General features: G+C 37.1%; 1 protein-coding gene across 1 annotated transcript in view; it reads left to right on the forward strand.

Annotated features, from left to right (window-relative positions):
• The window catches only part of OSBPL11 (oxysterol binding protein-like 11), a 64,862-nt gene that overhangs the window by 1,185 nt on the left and 47,052 nt on the right, over positions 1–16,625 (forward strand). Inside the window, exons 2-5 of the mRNA XM_008577456.1 lie at positions 880–948; positions 8,854–9,029; positions 10,060–10,139; positions 11,971–12,147. Of these exons, the coding sequence (XP_008575678.1) occupies positions 880–948; positions 8,854–9,029; positions 10,060–10,139; positions 11,971–12,147 (502 nt within the window). The remainder of the gene's footprint in view (positions 1–879; positions 949–8,853; positions 9,030–10,059; positions 10,140–11,970; positions 12,148–16,625) is intronic.

Here is a 16,625-nt window from a genome sequence, read left to right on the forward strand (position 1 = left end):
GACACCGAGGGTTGCGATCACGTTGCCGGTCCCCGGTGCGGGTGCGACACCGAGGGTTGCAATCCCGTTACCGGTCAGTAAAAAAAGAAAAAAAAAAAAAAAAAAAAAAGAATCTTACAGTCAAATTGGTCATTTTTTTAGCCTTTGAGAGTGTCTTTGTCTTCAGGTCTTTTCATTTGTCATTGAGGTCAATCTAAACCTTGTTTGAACTTTGTTCTATTGGTCGTGTCAGCTCTCCCTTGCTTGCTCTTGCCCTTTTTTTGGCGGCTGGCCAGTATAGGGATCCAGATTACTTTTGATTTTGCTATCCATGTTTTAAAGATTGCCAATTGCTTGACACTTTTAATTTCTTGCATGCGGGTTAGCTGAAATGTTACCAAATATGCTCTGTGATTCAGGGATAGTGGAGAAAATACATATCTTTTTTCCATTGCATTTTATAGTGTAAAGTTAAAAGAGCAGAATAGAAAAGGTGAGTGTGAAAGGAATTTAGTATAAAGTACAAAATAAAAAATGAAGCCCACATATCAAAAAGATATAGCACTGCAGATTTAGCTTTACTATCTTTTCATGAGTAGAAGGAACCTTAAAATATTGGGGAAAAAAGTATCTATGAGGTATTTCATTTCCTATGAACTGCTATAACAGAACATACCCTTATAGTGTATTACACGTGTTTTGAAGAAATCTGGTAAAATAAAATACTATAGATATGAAATTTGGGAAATTAAATGCCTCTGTTAACCTATAAATTTTACCTTTTGAGGCATTTATGGAAAATATATTTCTCTACAGCCATTTTCAGAACTGTACAGTTATCCTCCTGGGATTTCTTTTAATTTTCACTGACTTTGGCTCTTTCTGTTTTTTTTGAAACAGTGATCACATGGAAAACGTGTATGGCTATTTAATGAAGTACACCAACCTTGTCACTGGGTGGCAATACAGGTAAGTGTGATTATTTATGTCATATCAGTCTCTCCTAAGAGATCAGAAAAATAGGACTGATAATTTTATATTCTGATATTACTTCAGTAGAAATATGTCTGGGAAACCTCTTAAAGAAGTACTTACCGTGTTTTCTGAAAGTTTGGTGACTTTCTTCTCCTTAGAGGGTGGGAGTAGTTGACATCTGTCTGAGAGGCCACCTCCAAATGCCTCAGAAGTTATGTCATATTAAGATTGGAGTCACTTGTTTACCTGCCTTAGGCTTTTTATACTTGAAGAGGTTAGGCCTTAGGAGGAGAGAGATAGGGGTTTGGAGGCAGCAAACACATTTGTATTAAATGCCTGTTTTATGCTAGATTCTCAAAGCTTCTCTGGACCTTAAATAACCAGCCCAAGGTCATACAAGTAGTCAGTGAGTAGGAAATCCAGTTATCTCAAATGCTGTGTGGAATTGGTACCTTTGTAGGGCAGGAGTATTAAACTTTTTTTTATTATTATTATGGTAAAATGTACATAACATAAAATTTACCTTTTTAACCATTTACAGTTCAGTGGCATTAAATACATTCACATTTTTATACACCATTACCACCATCCATCTCCAGAATGTTTTATCTCCTCAAACTGAAACTATATACCTATTATATGATAATTCTCTTCCCCTCAACCCCTGTCAACTGTTATTCTGCCTTTTGTCTCTATGGATTTGACCAAGCCAGGTACCTCATGTGGAATCATGCAGTATTTCTCCTTTTGTGACTGGCTTATTTCACTTAGCATAAAGTCTTCAAGGTTCATATATACTGTAGCATGTGTCAGAATATCCTTCCTTTTTAAGGCTGAATAATATTCCATTGTATGTATGTACCATATATTGTTTATCCATCATCTGTCAATAGACATTTGAGTTGTGTCCACCTTTTTTGGCTAATGTAAATGATGCTGCTATGAGTATTGGGGTACCAGCTTTTTCTTCTTTTTTGTCTGTACACAGAAGTAGAACTGCTGGATCATATGGTAATTGTGTGTTTAATTTGGGGAAGCTATATACTATTTTCTACAGTGGCTACACCATTTAACATTCCCACCAGCAATGCACAAGGCTTCCAATTTCTCCACACCCTCACCAACATTTGTAATTTTTTTCTTTTCTTTCGTTTTTTTAATAAGAGCCATTCTAGTTGTGTATGAAATGGCATCTCATTGTGTTTTTTCTTTTAAGTTTTTTTAAGCGATAAAAGTAGAATTTGAACCCAAATAATTCTGACTCCAAAGTCTATGTTAATAAACAAAGTTATGTTTACAAAATCTGTGTATGTTATGTCGTGCTGTTTGTAATTCACATGTCATTTGGAGACTTCTGCTTTTGGCCATGATGGAATAACAGGGTCTGAATTTGCCTTCATACCTGAAACAACTAGACAATAGGAAATAGTATATGAAAGTATGGTTTTCAGTCACTTTAAAGAATAGTAGAAGCACTGATGAAAAATGTGGTTTTTAAAAAGGGAAGGTGGCTTGGGCCATGTCTAGTTTGCAGTAACATTAGGGAATTTGAATAGGGATGACGTGTAGGATGTTAGAGATCATATGAGAGGTTGAAGCTGTATATGAAAACTTAGAAGGGAATCATTACTATTGAAGTGAAAAGGGCAGTTCTCTAGGGTTCTCATATTTTATTTTAAAAAAAAGCATCAAGGGAGCCTTTTCTTTCTTTTTTTTTTTTTATAAAGATGACCGGTAAGGGGATCTCAACCCTTGGCTTGGTGTTGTCAGCACCACACTCAGCCAGTGAGCTAACCAGCCATCCCTATATAGGATCCGAACCCATGACCTTAGTGTTATCAGCACCACACTCTCCCAAGTAAGCCACAGACCTGCCCAAGGGAGCCTTTTCATTTTGCCTTTTTCCACCTGTTTTTATGTCAGTTTTTGAAGATAATCTAAATAAATGAAATAAATCCAACTAATATACAGAATATTAATTTTTAAGAATTTTATGTCACTTTGTTCTCAACACTATTCTTTTGTTCTCTTTCTTACAACTTTCATTCATATAATATTGTTGAGAAAGCCTCACAAGTAGAACAGAATAAGAAAGCCCCAAAACAGACCCAAACATATAAGACTTAGTGTATGTTAAAGATGGCATTTCAAGTCCATGGCAACTTGAGAACACGTGAGGAAGGGACAGGTGTTTGTACCATTGCTTGAGGGAGGCTACCAAAAAGATCCATTGAACTACTGGTTGCCTGGGAAATTAGCTAACAGATCCAAGCAAACACTTGAGGATGGGGATGGGGCACTGCCTCTGCTGACTTGCTCCCTCTAGCTGTGTAAGAGGCCAATTTTAGCAGCAACAGAAAGTGTGGGGGTGAAAACTGTATTAGTTTGTTTATGTTGCTTATAACAAAATCCCTGAAATTGGGTGACTTATAAAGAAAAACGATATTTATTGCTTACAGTTTCTTAGGCTGGGAAGAAACTGGGAGCCAGGGAACTGTAACCAGAAACTGTAACCAGGGAACACAGCTGGTGAGGGTCTTGGTGGTGGCAACAGTGACTCAGTGGTCTCATATTGCAAGATGTTGGCAGCAGAGAGAGAGAGCAAGAGAGAGAGAGAGAGAGAGTCTCTCTTCTTTTAAAGCCCTCAGAACCACACCCCTGACCACCATTTTTAATCCATTTACTATGGCATGGTCCCACAATCCAATCACCTCTTCAAGGCTCCACCTTTCAATTACCGTAATAGGATTTCCCACCCTCTTAACAGTCACAGAGGGGGCTAAGTTTCTAATACATAAAACTTGGGGGTTACAATTCAAGCTTCAGTGAGTTTTGGGGGGACATAATTCAGTCCACTACAGCAACCCACCCTTTTTGCAGCTGAAAACACAAAGCCAACCTGCCCCATCGGAGAAGTCTCAGCTTATCAACTTGTCTGCTGTAGGCCCGCTTTAGAAAAAAACCTCATCTTCCATTTTCTGTCAACCTGGCTGGAGGTCTGTGGCACAGCACAGGTATATTGGGTCCTCAGCATGGAACATGTAGTTTGAATGATGAGAAGGGAACAGAAAGGTTAAAAACATTTGAAGGGCCCTAGACCTAATAGTTCAGTCTCTTTGGCTCACCTGGCCACTTTTATCCATGTGCTGCAGAAGAAGCTTAGCTAACAAAAGCACTGCACCTGTGCCAGATGTTCAAGACAGTTTCCCTACTATCCCTTTCTGTTTTGACTAAGGGCAGCTTGGAGAAATCCAGCATGTGTATACTCTATAAAGAATTGCTTGTTCTGGAAAGTAGTGCCCTAGGAAAATACATAATAGCAAGACTCACTTTGAACTCTTATTCTTGAAAGTGAGATTGCTTTCTGTGGAGCTTAGGAGTTCTGCGCATGCTAAGCATTAAAACCCTGGATTGTCAGAACAAAGCACATGGTTGCCTTTCCATCCAGAATCATCACAGAAGTTTATTTTTGTCATCGTGAGATATATTTCCAAAGCAGAATTTTTTTGGATTAAAGTTGCATTTGATGATACTTCACTTAAGCTGTGAGCTGTCCCAGTGATTAGTATTTCCCCAGACTGGTGGTCTTTATTATTTTGAAATTGCAAACAAATAAACAATTATGTCAATCTTAATAATACTTTCTTTTAAAAACTTTGGTGAATTTTCTGCGTATAAAGGTTTATGCTGAATCTTAAGTTTTCCTGTCATACTTAATCTTTCTTTCTAAATTTCTTTAGTTTATGGGTTGGCCAACTTGCTAAAAATGTGTAGATCAGGTCTAGTACCCTTCTGTGCAAAATAGCTTTGTTGTTTCCTCACTATGTGGATAGTCTGTCTATCCCTACACATCTTGTAAAATAGCTTTCTATGGAAGGGATCAGGGGAGAACGTTTGGATTAATCCACGTATAAGGAAAGACAGCCCAAAGTGCTCTGTTATTGCCAGTGAGTCCAAGCATCATCTTGGTGTTGGAAAGATAATCAGTTATTGGCTCATTTCTATCATTTTACCAACCCCTCTTAGCATTACTTTTTGTATATCTAGGTGAATGCCTCGCATGTTGTAAGTTTGTGGTAATGCTTTTGGGATAAGAAATATGTGTTCACAGCAAACTTGAGATTTCCAAACATGTTGTTCTCTAAATTGTCTTTGAATTGACTACTTTTAAGAAAAGAGACTAGTCCTTTTTCTTTTCCTGTTTGAAATGAATTATACTTATTGCTTGGAACAGTGAGAAAGAGATTTCTTTCTTCGTTCCTTTGTTCTTTTTGTTAACAGCTTTATTGAGATATAATTTACATACTGTACAATTCAGCCATTTAAAGTATACAACTCAATGCTTTTTAGTTCTGTATTCAAGAGATTGTTTTCTTGCTAACAGAACCCTTCAGTTTTTTTAATGAATTTTTTATAGAAGATTCACATGGGCATTTTACTGAAGACAGGTCTTATGTTTTAGAAATTTAAGATGATGTCAATGACTGTCTTATATTAATTTAAATAATCCCTTCAAATCTTTTGAAAAATAAAGATAATCCTATTAAAAGTGGGCAGAAACTCTGGAAAATATTTAAAATATGTGAGCATAATTTTAAAAATCAGAAGCATACTGAAAGACTTACGAGAAACATAGTAGCCCTTTGCTTTCCCATTTCCCTTCTCAGGCAGCCACTTTCAACTTCTTTACTTTCTTCTCATTGGTTCTTTTTTTCCCATGAGTAAAAGGCTGATTCCATTCTCTCCCAGATTCAGTTTGGTATGGTTGCCACATTGCTTGAGACAATAATTGTCATCTAGGAGCTTGAACCCTATCAAATTATCGACCAGAGGCTAATATGTAGAATGCCAAACTTCTCGAAACCCAAACATGAATTATTATTATTATTTATGGCAGCTGGCCAGTATGGGGATTTGAACCTGTGACCTTGGTGTTATAAGGCTGTGCTCTAAGTAAGTGAGCTAACCAGTCAGCCCCCAAACATAAATCTTAAAAAATTAAAACTTTTTTGGGCCGGCCCGGTGGCGCACTGGAGAGTGCGCCGCTTGGGAGTGCGGCGGCGCTCCCGCCGAGGGTTCGGATCCCATGTGGAGACCGGTTCCCGCTCACTGGCTGAGCGTGGTGCGGGCGCAACACCGAGGGTTGCGATCTTGTTGCCGGTCCCCGGTACGGGCACGACACCGAGGGTTGCGATCCCGTTACCGGTCAGTAAAAAAGACAAAAAGGAAAAAAAAAATCACTCAATAAAAGTTAGATGTCACTTCTGTCGATTTTCATTTCCCCTCTGTCCCCAGCACCATGAACAGTATCCAGCACAGAGGACACACCAATACGTATTTGCTGATTGATTGCAAGAATTTACTACTTTCTCCTATATATATATATATATATAGTTTTTTTCTCCTATATATATAGTTTTATTTTCTGCAAATATTTACCTGTCAATTGTCTTCCATGCCACATGTGTGTGGGAAAAGCATGGAAAGGTTAATTGCTGTCTAAATTGACCTGCTTTGTGTGAGGAGATGCTGGGCTTTCACTCTGGGGTGAGAAAAGAATTCAGTGACATGCGAAGAGAGGCAGAAGGCCTGACTGATGAACAGAGCCTGCGTGGGCTTTCCCAGCACTGTGTTCTCTCTCAAAGAACCCAGATTCCATTAACTTGAGGTCAGCTTCTCCCATTGTGCCTTTCGTATGTCTCCCCTCCCTGGATATTCATTTCCTGGATGTTACAGGGATAAGTCCAGCAAACAAAGGGGAAATAGAGTTGCAACTGCCCCTGCTGAGCCAACAGGGCCACAGAGTGAGCCTCCATAGCTCAACACCATTATTTCACTCACTCAAAGGAAACCCAGCACTGTTATTTCACTCACTCTGACAAAAATCAAAATTTTTTGACTCACAGGAAACACTGGGTAAAGGACAAGAACAGATAAAGGGAAGGTCGTGACTGTATGAACATGAAATATATCTAATAATTCTAATTCTGATCATTCTAATTGTTTATATAGAGATAATTCGCTGTCTTCATGTTGTATTTAAAAGATTTCATGCCATTGCAAAGAATCCTATTAAAATGTTCAAACTCTCTGTGGAGGCAAAGCTCACATTTACTGAGAAACTTCTGTGGACCAGTTTTTGTTTTACATACATTGTCACATTTGATTCTCAGAAAAGCCCTTGAAGTTATGACCCCAGTTTTCAGATTAGGAGACTGAGGCTCAAAGGCATGAAACTGATAACCTAATCACCCAGTTGGTGAATGATGCTGTTGTGGCACCAGGTCAGCCTGGCTCCAGAGTCCATGTATCTTCATCTTGTAATATACAGCTGTACAGGAATTTTGCGGTATTCATTACCGTTTGAAATGAGCAAATCTCCTTTCTTGGTATATGGAATGGATTTTTATTCATGACAATATTTATAGTGAAGGAACGTTGATCTATACTTAATCTCAATCCACTTACATTCTATCCATCAATGACTGCTTCCTTGAGTGCATCTTAGTTAACCTGTCTCATCCTGTGCAACTCTTTAAATAAATTTGTCATTGAATAGATAAACACCCCAAACCAATATTTTTAGCACTTTCATGGTTATGTGCTGAGTAGCAAAAAAGTTGAGCCACCAGATGCACACATTCCTAGCTGAGGTCAACAAGGGGGTGCTTCTTTGCCTTTCAACTCCCATACTGCAAACAAGCATCCTTCCCACAGTTTATTTAGTGCCATGTTTTTCACATTCTTTTTGTGCTTTTAGTTAGCAATTTTACTGTATAAAATTGCCCTCAAGTATAGTGTCGAAGTGCTCTCTAGAGTTCTTAAGCATACGAAGGCTGTGATGTGCCTTATGGAGAAAATACATGTGATGGATAAGCTTCACTCACATATGAGTTATAGTGCTTTTGTCTGTGAGTTCAATGTTAATGAATCAATAACATATTAAATAAGGTGTCTTTAACAGAAGCGCACACAAAACAAGTTTATTTATTGACAGAAATGTTGTGACCAGAGGCTAGCAGGAACCTAACATATTTTCTAAAGTAGTTTCTAGAACCAAATCAGAACATCAAATTCTTTTCAAGTACATCAGTATTTTATCAAATTCTTTTCCAAAATGAATCAGAATTTCATCATTTAGTTTCCAGTTCCTTGTGTTTCTGCATCTCCACTTGTAGCTTTTTCATTTTTAAACTAGACAGGTTAATTCTTAGTTGTAACCTATTTAATGGTACATTTATAAAATCTTTCTACCATGAGGTTAGTCTCATTGTATATTTCACTGATTAAATTTTAAATCAGATTCATTTCTTACCTAGCATTTAGTTAACCTCAAAGCTCATATTTTGATTTGTTTCAATGAATTTTCTTTCTTTTCTCGTTTTTGTTTCATTTTGTTTGTTTTGGAAGCCTGTCCAGTTCCAGTACATTTTAAATAAAAATTCTCACTACCTTTTGTCTTTGGGCACTTGAGAGAAATCTTCCTCTGAAAGGATACTGTTTCTTTGTCTCCTTTTGTGAATTAACTGGTATGCCTCTTCCTCAGCTGAAGGTTTTGTATTTTTTATTTTATTATTAATTTTATTTTGATTAGTCAAGTGCAATAGTGAGAAGGGGGAAAGAGTAGAACAAGAAGTTGCAACTGTTACTGACTGAACGATCAGTTGAAATAACTTACTACCTTTGGACCAGCCTATCTTTTATTAAACTCATTTAATTTTTCAGTAATCTTTACTACTAGGACATTCAGTCTAGTGTTTCCAAGTACTTCTTGAACTACTTTTGGATTTTATTTTTTTAATAGCAAAACCCTAACATGTGTAAGTGATTGAAATTTGCTTTGCTTAGTTTGGCTAGATGAAATGTTTAAAAAATATGACTTTTTAAAAATCATTACAGGTTTTTTGTTTTAAACAATGAAGCTGGGCTATTGGAGTACTTTGTGAATGAACAATCTAGAAATCAAAAACCCAGAGGTACTTTGCAGCTTGCAGGAGCTGTAATATCACCCAGTGATGAGGACTCTCACACCTTCACTGTAAACGCTGCCAGTGGGGAACAGTATAAACTCAGAGGTACGATTGAGATATGAGAAATAATACTGTGATACTGTGATTTTCCATTGAGACATACTTACCTGCTTTCATTCAGGTTTTGGAAATAGAAACTACTGTAATCAGTGATGTAGACACAATATTCTAAATCTTAGAACTGCTTTGAGAATTTATTAAATCTGTTTCAAAAAGTAACATTTTTCCCTAGTAAACAAATCTGTTTACGATTAGATCCCCTAAAATATTCATGTAGATGAAACCCCGATTACTGAGAAATTTAAAAACTCAGATTTATTTAAATAATTTTTTTTTTTTTTTTTAAAGATGACCGGTAAGGGGATCTCAACCCTTGGCCTGGTGTTGTCAGCACCACGCTCAGCCAGTGAGCAAACCGGCCATCCCTATATAGGATCCGAACCCGGGGCCTTGGTGTTATCAGCACCGCACTCTACCGAGTGAGCCACGGGCCGGCCCTTAAATAATATTTTTTATGTCTGTCATAGAAATGTATTTTGCTCCTTTACTTGATTTGTTTTGTATGCCCTCTTTGCAGTTTTCAGTGACTAATGTACATAGTTGGGATTTATTAAAATGTCCATATTCATTAAAATAAAGTATACTTCTGTTTAGATTAATTTGTGTAGGAGTTTGTATTTTTTTATTTAATAAATATATATAAAGTTAATGGTAATCCTAATTGAGCATGCTGCTACAGATCTGAAAGTATTGATTATACGTCAGATCCTTAATAAAGGTTATTCCTTCAAATAAGAATAAATTTTTATGAGAAGCTTAAGACATGTCAGTCTCATACCCCACCTGGCTGCATGTAATTTATCCTCTTTATGAAATATCCACATCAAGCTGCTGTGTTCTCTAACAAGGTTGATGCTTTGGCCTCTTTCCTTCCTCCTTCCAGTCAGGAACATTTACTCTAGAGTGAGTGGGACCAAGCTCTGATTTTCAGTGATCTGTTCTTCATGCTGTAGACTATTAATTGTATTCCAAAAATAAATATAAAAGTAAATAACTTTTACGTTCTTTTTATCAGCCACAGATGCTAAAGAGCGACAACATTGGGTTAGCAGACTTCAGATATGTACACAACATCACACTGAAGCAATTGGAAAGGTATGTGGACTTATATACGATATTAGTGCATGAAAGTCGGGAAATAACGTTTTTATTTTATTTTATTTTTTTACATTTTTAAGTTCAGATAATTAGCCACATATCATAAAATTCACCCTTTTAAAGTGTATAATCCTGTGGTTTTTGGTATATTCACAAGGTTGTGCAACTGTTTACAGCTACAAAATTCCAGAACATTTTTATCACTCCCCCCAAAAACCATACCCATCACCAGTCACTTCTTATTCTGCCTTCCCAAGCCCCTGGCAAACAGTAATCTATTTTCTGTTTCCATGGATTTGTCTATTCCAGGCACTTCATATAAATGGAACATACAATATGTGGTTTATTGTGTCTGGCTTCTTTCACGTAACATACTTTTTCAAAGTTCATCCATGTTGCATGTGTCAGTTCTTTATTCCTTTTTAAAGGCTGAGTAATATTCCATTGTATAAATATACTACATTTTTTAATCCATTCATCAGTTTGTGGACATTTTGTTTCCAGTTTATGGTTATTATGAATAATGCTGCTATGAACATTTGTGTTCAAGTTTTCGTGTGAACATATGATTTCAGTTCTCTAGGGTATATGTCTAGGAGTAGAATTGCTGGGTCATATGGTAGTTTTATATTTAACTTTTTGAGTAACTGCCAAACAGTTTTCCAAGGTGGACACGCCATTTTACATTCCCATCAACAGTGTATGAGGGTTCCAATTTCTCAACATCCTTGTCAACACTTGTTATTATCCTCTTTTTTAAGAAGTTATAGCCATCCTAGGGGTGTGAAATGGAATCTTATTGTGGTTTTGATTTCATTTCCTTAATGACTAATCATATTGAGCATCTTTTTGTGTGTTATTGGTCAGTCATTTGTGTATCTTCTTTGGAATGTTTTTAATTTTTTTCAGTGAAATGGGGGTTTTTTTGGTTGTTGTTTTTTGGTGGCTGGCTGGTACAGGGATCTGAACCCTTGACCTTGGTGTTATTAGTGCCATGCTCTCCCAAGTGAGGTAACTGGCCAGCCCAAGAGGAGAGTCTTAGTATTTGAAATCTGAGGTTAGAGATATCCAAAAAGTAATATATGGGCATGTTTAAAGGATCTAGGTCATAACTTGACTTTTGCTACTTTTTTTTCATTCTTCTCCCCCAAGTAAATCTTTTTTTTTTTTTTTTTTGTCTTTTTCGTGACCGGTAAGGGGATCGCAACCCTTGGCTTGGTGTCGCCCACACCGCGCTCAGCCAGTGAGCGCACCGGCCAGTCCTATATAGGATCCGAACCCGTGGCAGGAGCGCCGCTGCACTCCCAGCGCCACACTCTCCCGAGTGCACCACGGGGCTGGCCCCCCCCAAGTAAATCTTAATGTTAGTCTTCAGGAAGTCTCATAGCTTTCTCATACCACAAGATTCTAGTCATTGGCAGACATCAGAAGGTACTAGTTTGTTCCAAAGGATACTTGCATGTTATGTTAAGGAAAGTATTATATTGCGTATTACTCAGTACATTTTTTGTGTTAATCGTGGTGTTTAAAAAAACATAATTAGAAATTTTTTGTTTATTCTGTTTGTAAAATGTGAAAAAATATTTTTTGACAACACAAAACTGAAATTCATTTTCTAAATAAATTACCAGTTTACTATGGGATGTATGAAATGTTTAAATTTTGACTTTCTTAAATTTTATCATCTTCAGAAATGTTCTTGTAGTCAATTCTGAGGTTAATTTAATTTTTAAAACTGTTCATGTGTGAGCCTCAAGTATATGGTAGTTTGATGATTAGAGAGCCTAAATTAAAAAAAAATTTTTTTTTGGTTTTCTTTGTCTAACAGAATAATCCTCCTCTGAAGTCACGGAGCTTCTCACTTGCATCTAGTGGTAATTCTCCTATATCCCAGAGGAGACCAAGTCAAAATGCCATTTCCTTTTTTAGTGTTGGACATTCCAAGCTGCAATCAGTGAACAAAAAAGCTCACTTACCTCCAGACCATCTTGTGGAAGTCAGAGAAGTAAGTTTGAATTGAAGCCAAGTTAAAATGCATGAATGAATGATCTCTTACCTGCTTGGTTTTGCCAAAGAATTTTTAAAAATACTGTTTGTATCTTCAGGGGCCCTCACTGTTTCCTGTCTAGTATGGTGAGATAATTTTTAAGTCATGAAGATTCCTTGATTTTATATATAGTATCCTGTTTCCTTATGTCTGTCAACTATGTGCTAGGTATACTGTCATTTTTCAAAAGTCTGTATCTATCTCTTTCAGTTCTCAAGTGAAAGTGCTGACTCCTTTAATGAAAATTTATGATCAAAAGGGTTATTAAGCCTAGTGGAAAGGCTATATAGCCAAACAAGTGCCTCTCTTCTTAAAAAACTGATACACACACACATGCACACACACGGAAAGTTTTAAACATACTCAAAAATAGAATGGTTAGGGCCGGCCCGGTGGCGCACTGCTACAGTGCGCCGCTTGGGAGCGTGACGGCGCTCCCGCCTAGGGTTCGGATCCCACATACAGACCGGTTCCCGCTCACTGGCTGAGCGAGGTGCAGGCGCAGCACCGAGGGTTGCGATCCCGTTGCCAGTCCCAGTCCGGTACGGGCGCGACACTGAGGGTTGCGATCCATTGCCGGACATGAAAAAAGACAAAAAGGGAAAAAAAAAAAATAGAATGGTTAAATCTTTGATGTTGCCTTCTCTCACCATTTCTCTCTTTCTCTTTTAAACTGTGTACCAAATAACTCTAGTTAATAAAGGATGCAGTTTGTTAGATTCTGAGTATTCTGGGCGTTACTTGCTGAGCAGAAGGTACAGATACCTTTGTAGTGGGCTGGTGAAAATAATATTGTAAATCGTACCCAGATGATTCAAGGCAGGAGGCTGGGGAGAATGTACCGTCTATTAAATTATTTTGGGTTGTGTTTATAGTTGAAGAAATTGAAGTGTAGAGAGATGAAGTAACATGCTTGAGATACAAAGACGACAGTTTTTTATTCACTTTCTAGTCCTGTTTTATAAACATGCTGTAGTTACAAAGACCCTTTTTTAAAAAACAGTGCATATTGTCGATGGTATGCAATTTGTAGATAAATGTCAGTGTTTATCTTTTAAGGAAACCAAGGTGTATCTTAATCTAGAGTGGAGGAAAAGGAAGTGTTAAAAGTAGTTAAGGTAAAAGGATAGAAAAAAGAAAGCAGTTAGGGGCAGCCTTGTGTCATAGTGTTTTCCTTAACCCTTAAAAATTAGGCAGCCATAAAATTTTTGGAACTTTTCAATCATGGCTACTGATGGGAATTTGAGGGAGGCTTCCAGAATGTTCGTAAGGTTCTGCTTCTTTTTTTTTTTTTTTTTTTTTTTTTTACCGGGAAGGGGATAGTAACCCTCGGCAGGGAGGCTTCCAGAATGTTCGTAAGGTTCTGCTTCTTTTTTTTTTTTTTTTCTTTTCTTTTACCGGTAAGGGGATCGTAACCCTCGGCTTGGTGTCGCCTGCACCGCGCTCAGCCAGTGAGTGCACCGGCCGTCCCTATATAGGATCCGAACCCGTGGCCTCGGTGCTCCCAGCGCCGCTCTCTCCCGAGTGAGCCACGGGGCCAGCCCAAGGTTCTGCTTCTTGACCTAGGCATTGGTTACATGGTGTGTTTGGTTTATGAAAATTCAAAACCATATACTTGTGATATGTGTACTTTTCTGTCTGCACACTATATGTCAGTGTACTTCAGTAAAAGGTTAAAAACAAGCAGAAAGTGTATAGTCGAAGTTGTCATGGATTACAGCACATTTTCAGGGAAAAGGGACCTTTCTGTGTTTGAGATTTTAGCTTCTATAGAGGCCTTCTGCTTGGCTGTGCCTGGGTCTTTGTGACCTTACGTACTGAGACCATTGTCATATCTCTCTTAGCTTCTCTTGTGTGTGAAAGCTTTACTCAACATGCTCTTCTCTTTCCTGTTGTAATGATTTTGTTGTTCTCACTGGTCCAGTGGTACTATCTTCTAATATCTACACTATAGTGTTCTGTGTCTTTAAATATACTTTTCACATTTTTATGATAACACATTAATATTTAACATGTAGCTCTGGTACCTGTGGGTAGAGAGTATATTTCCAAAGTTTCACAACTACCTCTTTGGAAAGGACAGATATTAATTTACAGAATTAACTAGTTTAATGGCAACCTCTCCTTGAATAATGGCTCCAGTAATTTTTCTAGGGTGTGGAGGGTAACCACTATTTGGCAATCCCTTTGCCACTGCCATCCCTTACACCCTTTTATTTTTTGTAAAAAATAAAAATAAAAGTCTTAGCTAAGTGTCTGTGTCTTCACACCATTGCATTTAAGAACACAAAAGGTCAAACTATACGATTATGACTATATTAGGAACATTTCTTTATTCCAATGGAATGATATTTCTGAGAAAACAATCGTTTTGGTGTATTTATACCAATTTTTGTCCTCCAGACAAATACTAAACAAATTCCTCCAGAACCACTTTTTTCTTTGACATTTAGTTTATTGCTTATTTTTTTTAATCATCATAATCTAGTCTCTAGAAGCATATTGTTTCCTAGTCTTGTTTATGTTTAAACAGCCATCTGGTTAAGAATTTGGTTTTAATTTGTGTCTTAGATGTACTTCATTGTGGGAGCTATAAGCACTTTATGAAAGTAAAAGCCTTTGGAAAGTTTCTGAGTCTCTTCAAAGCAGTTATTGTCCAAGACAATGACTGAAAAGATTTGTGTTAAGTTAAAACCACAGTTCACAGTTTTCATAAGCCTAGGAAACTTTTTAAAAACTTCTTATTTTGAACTAATTTTAGATTTACAGTTAAGTTTGAAAAGTAATACAGGATTTCTTTATATCTCTAACCCAATTTTTTATGATTTTACTGTCTTATATAATCATAGTATAATGATCAAAACCAAGGAATTAAGTTATTGTAATAGTGTAACTACAGTCCTCATTCAAATTTTAGTAGTTTTCCCACTAATGTTCTTTTTCTAGTTTTGGATCCGTTCTGGATTCTGCGTTGCATTTGGATGTTATTTCTAGTCTCTTCAGCCTATAAATTGTTCCTCAGGCTCTCCTCACCTTTCATAAGTGACTTTGTCACTTATGAAGATTATTGGTCGATTGTTTATTTTTGGCAGTTGGCCAGTATGGAGATGCCAACCCTTGACCTTGGTGTATCAACACTGTGCTCTAACCAACTGAGCTAACCGGCCAGCCCTTCAATTTATTTTTTTGAATGTTCCTGAATTTGGGTTTGTCTGATGTTTTCTCACGATTTGAATGAGATTTTACATTTTGGGAAAGAGTAGCAAGAAAAGATCTTGTATCCTTAGTCCATCATATCAAGGAGTTTATGATGTCTGTATGTGTTATTACTGTGATGTTGGGCTTGATCACTTGGTTAGGTGCCTTCCACTGGATTTGTGCACTGTAAAGTTGCTGCCTTTCCCTTTGTAGTTAATAAAAATCTTGGGATATTTATATTTATTTGAGACTTTGCAAATCCTGTTTCTCTTCCAAGAAATTGATAGAACTTTTGACACCAAGCTGACCTAAGAGTCTAGGTAGCAGTTTTCAAACTTTCTGGTTTCAGGATCCCTTTTATTCTTAGATTATTGAAGACTTCAAAGAGCTTTTGTTTTATATGGGTTAAGTTTAATAATATTTACCTTATTAGAAATTAAAACTGAGAAATTTTTAAAGCTTGTTTATTTTATTTAAAAATAAAAATTATTAAATCCATTATATGTTAAAATAAGTAACATTTTTATGTCAAACAATTATCTTTCCCAACACGAAATAATTACTGAAGAGAGTGGATTATTTTACATTTTTACAATCTCTTCTGTGTCTGGCTTAATAGAATACAGCAGGATTCTTATATCTGCTTCTGCACTCAATCTATTGCAATGTGTTGTTTTGGTTGAAATACATGATGAAAATTTGGCCTCACACAGGTATGTGGTTGGAAAAAAGAGGAACATTTTAATAGCCTTTTCAGATAATTGAGGCTATTCTTTGGTACTGCACCAAAACTTGACAACTGGTAGTTTCTGAAATGTTAGATGCAGTGTGGAATCTAATATGTATCAGTGAACTTTTTGTATTGTTACATGAAACCCATTGGTCTGTCCTATACTTTGAATGGATCTTTAACCTGTGCATGATTTTGTAACACCATATATATATCAGTCATTTGGGAGATATTAGTTCACAGAGTTATGCAGATCTTGCAAATATTGATTCATTTTATCATTATACAATGTCTGAAATTCACATTTATTAATATCCCCACGAAACTCATCAGAAAAGGCTTTCAGTATCAGAAAGTTGTCAAACCTATGGTGGCAGAAATAGATTTTCCAGGGCCTGCCCGGTGGCGCACTGGATAGTGCGCCGCTTGGGAAGCGCGGCGGCGCACCCGCCCGAGGGTTCGGATCCCACATACAGACCGGTTCCCGCTCACTGGCTGAGCGAGGCAC

The sequence above is a fragment of the Galeopterus variegatus genome, unplaced genomic scaffold (assembly GCF_000696425.1).
Source record: "Galeopterus variegatus unplaced genomic scaffold, G_variegatus-3.0.2 Scaffold1514, whole genome shotgun sequence".
Lineage (NCBI taxonomy): Eukaryota > Metazoa > Chordata > Mammalia > Dermoptera > Cynocephalidae > Galeopterus > Galeopterus variegatus.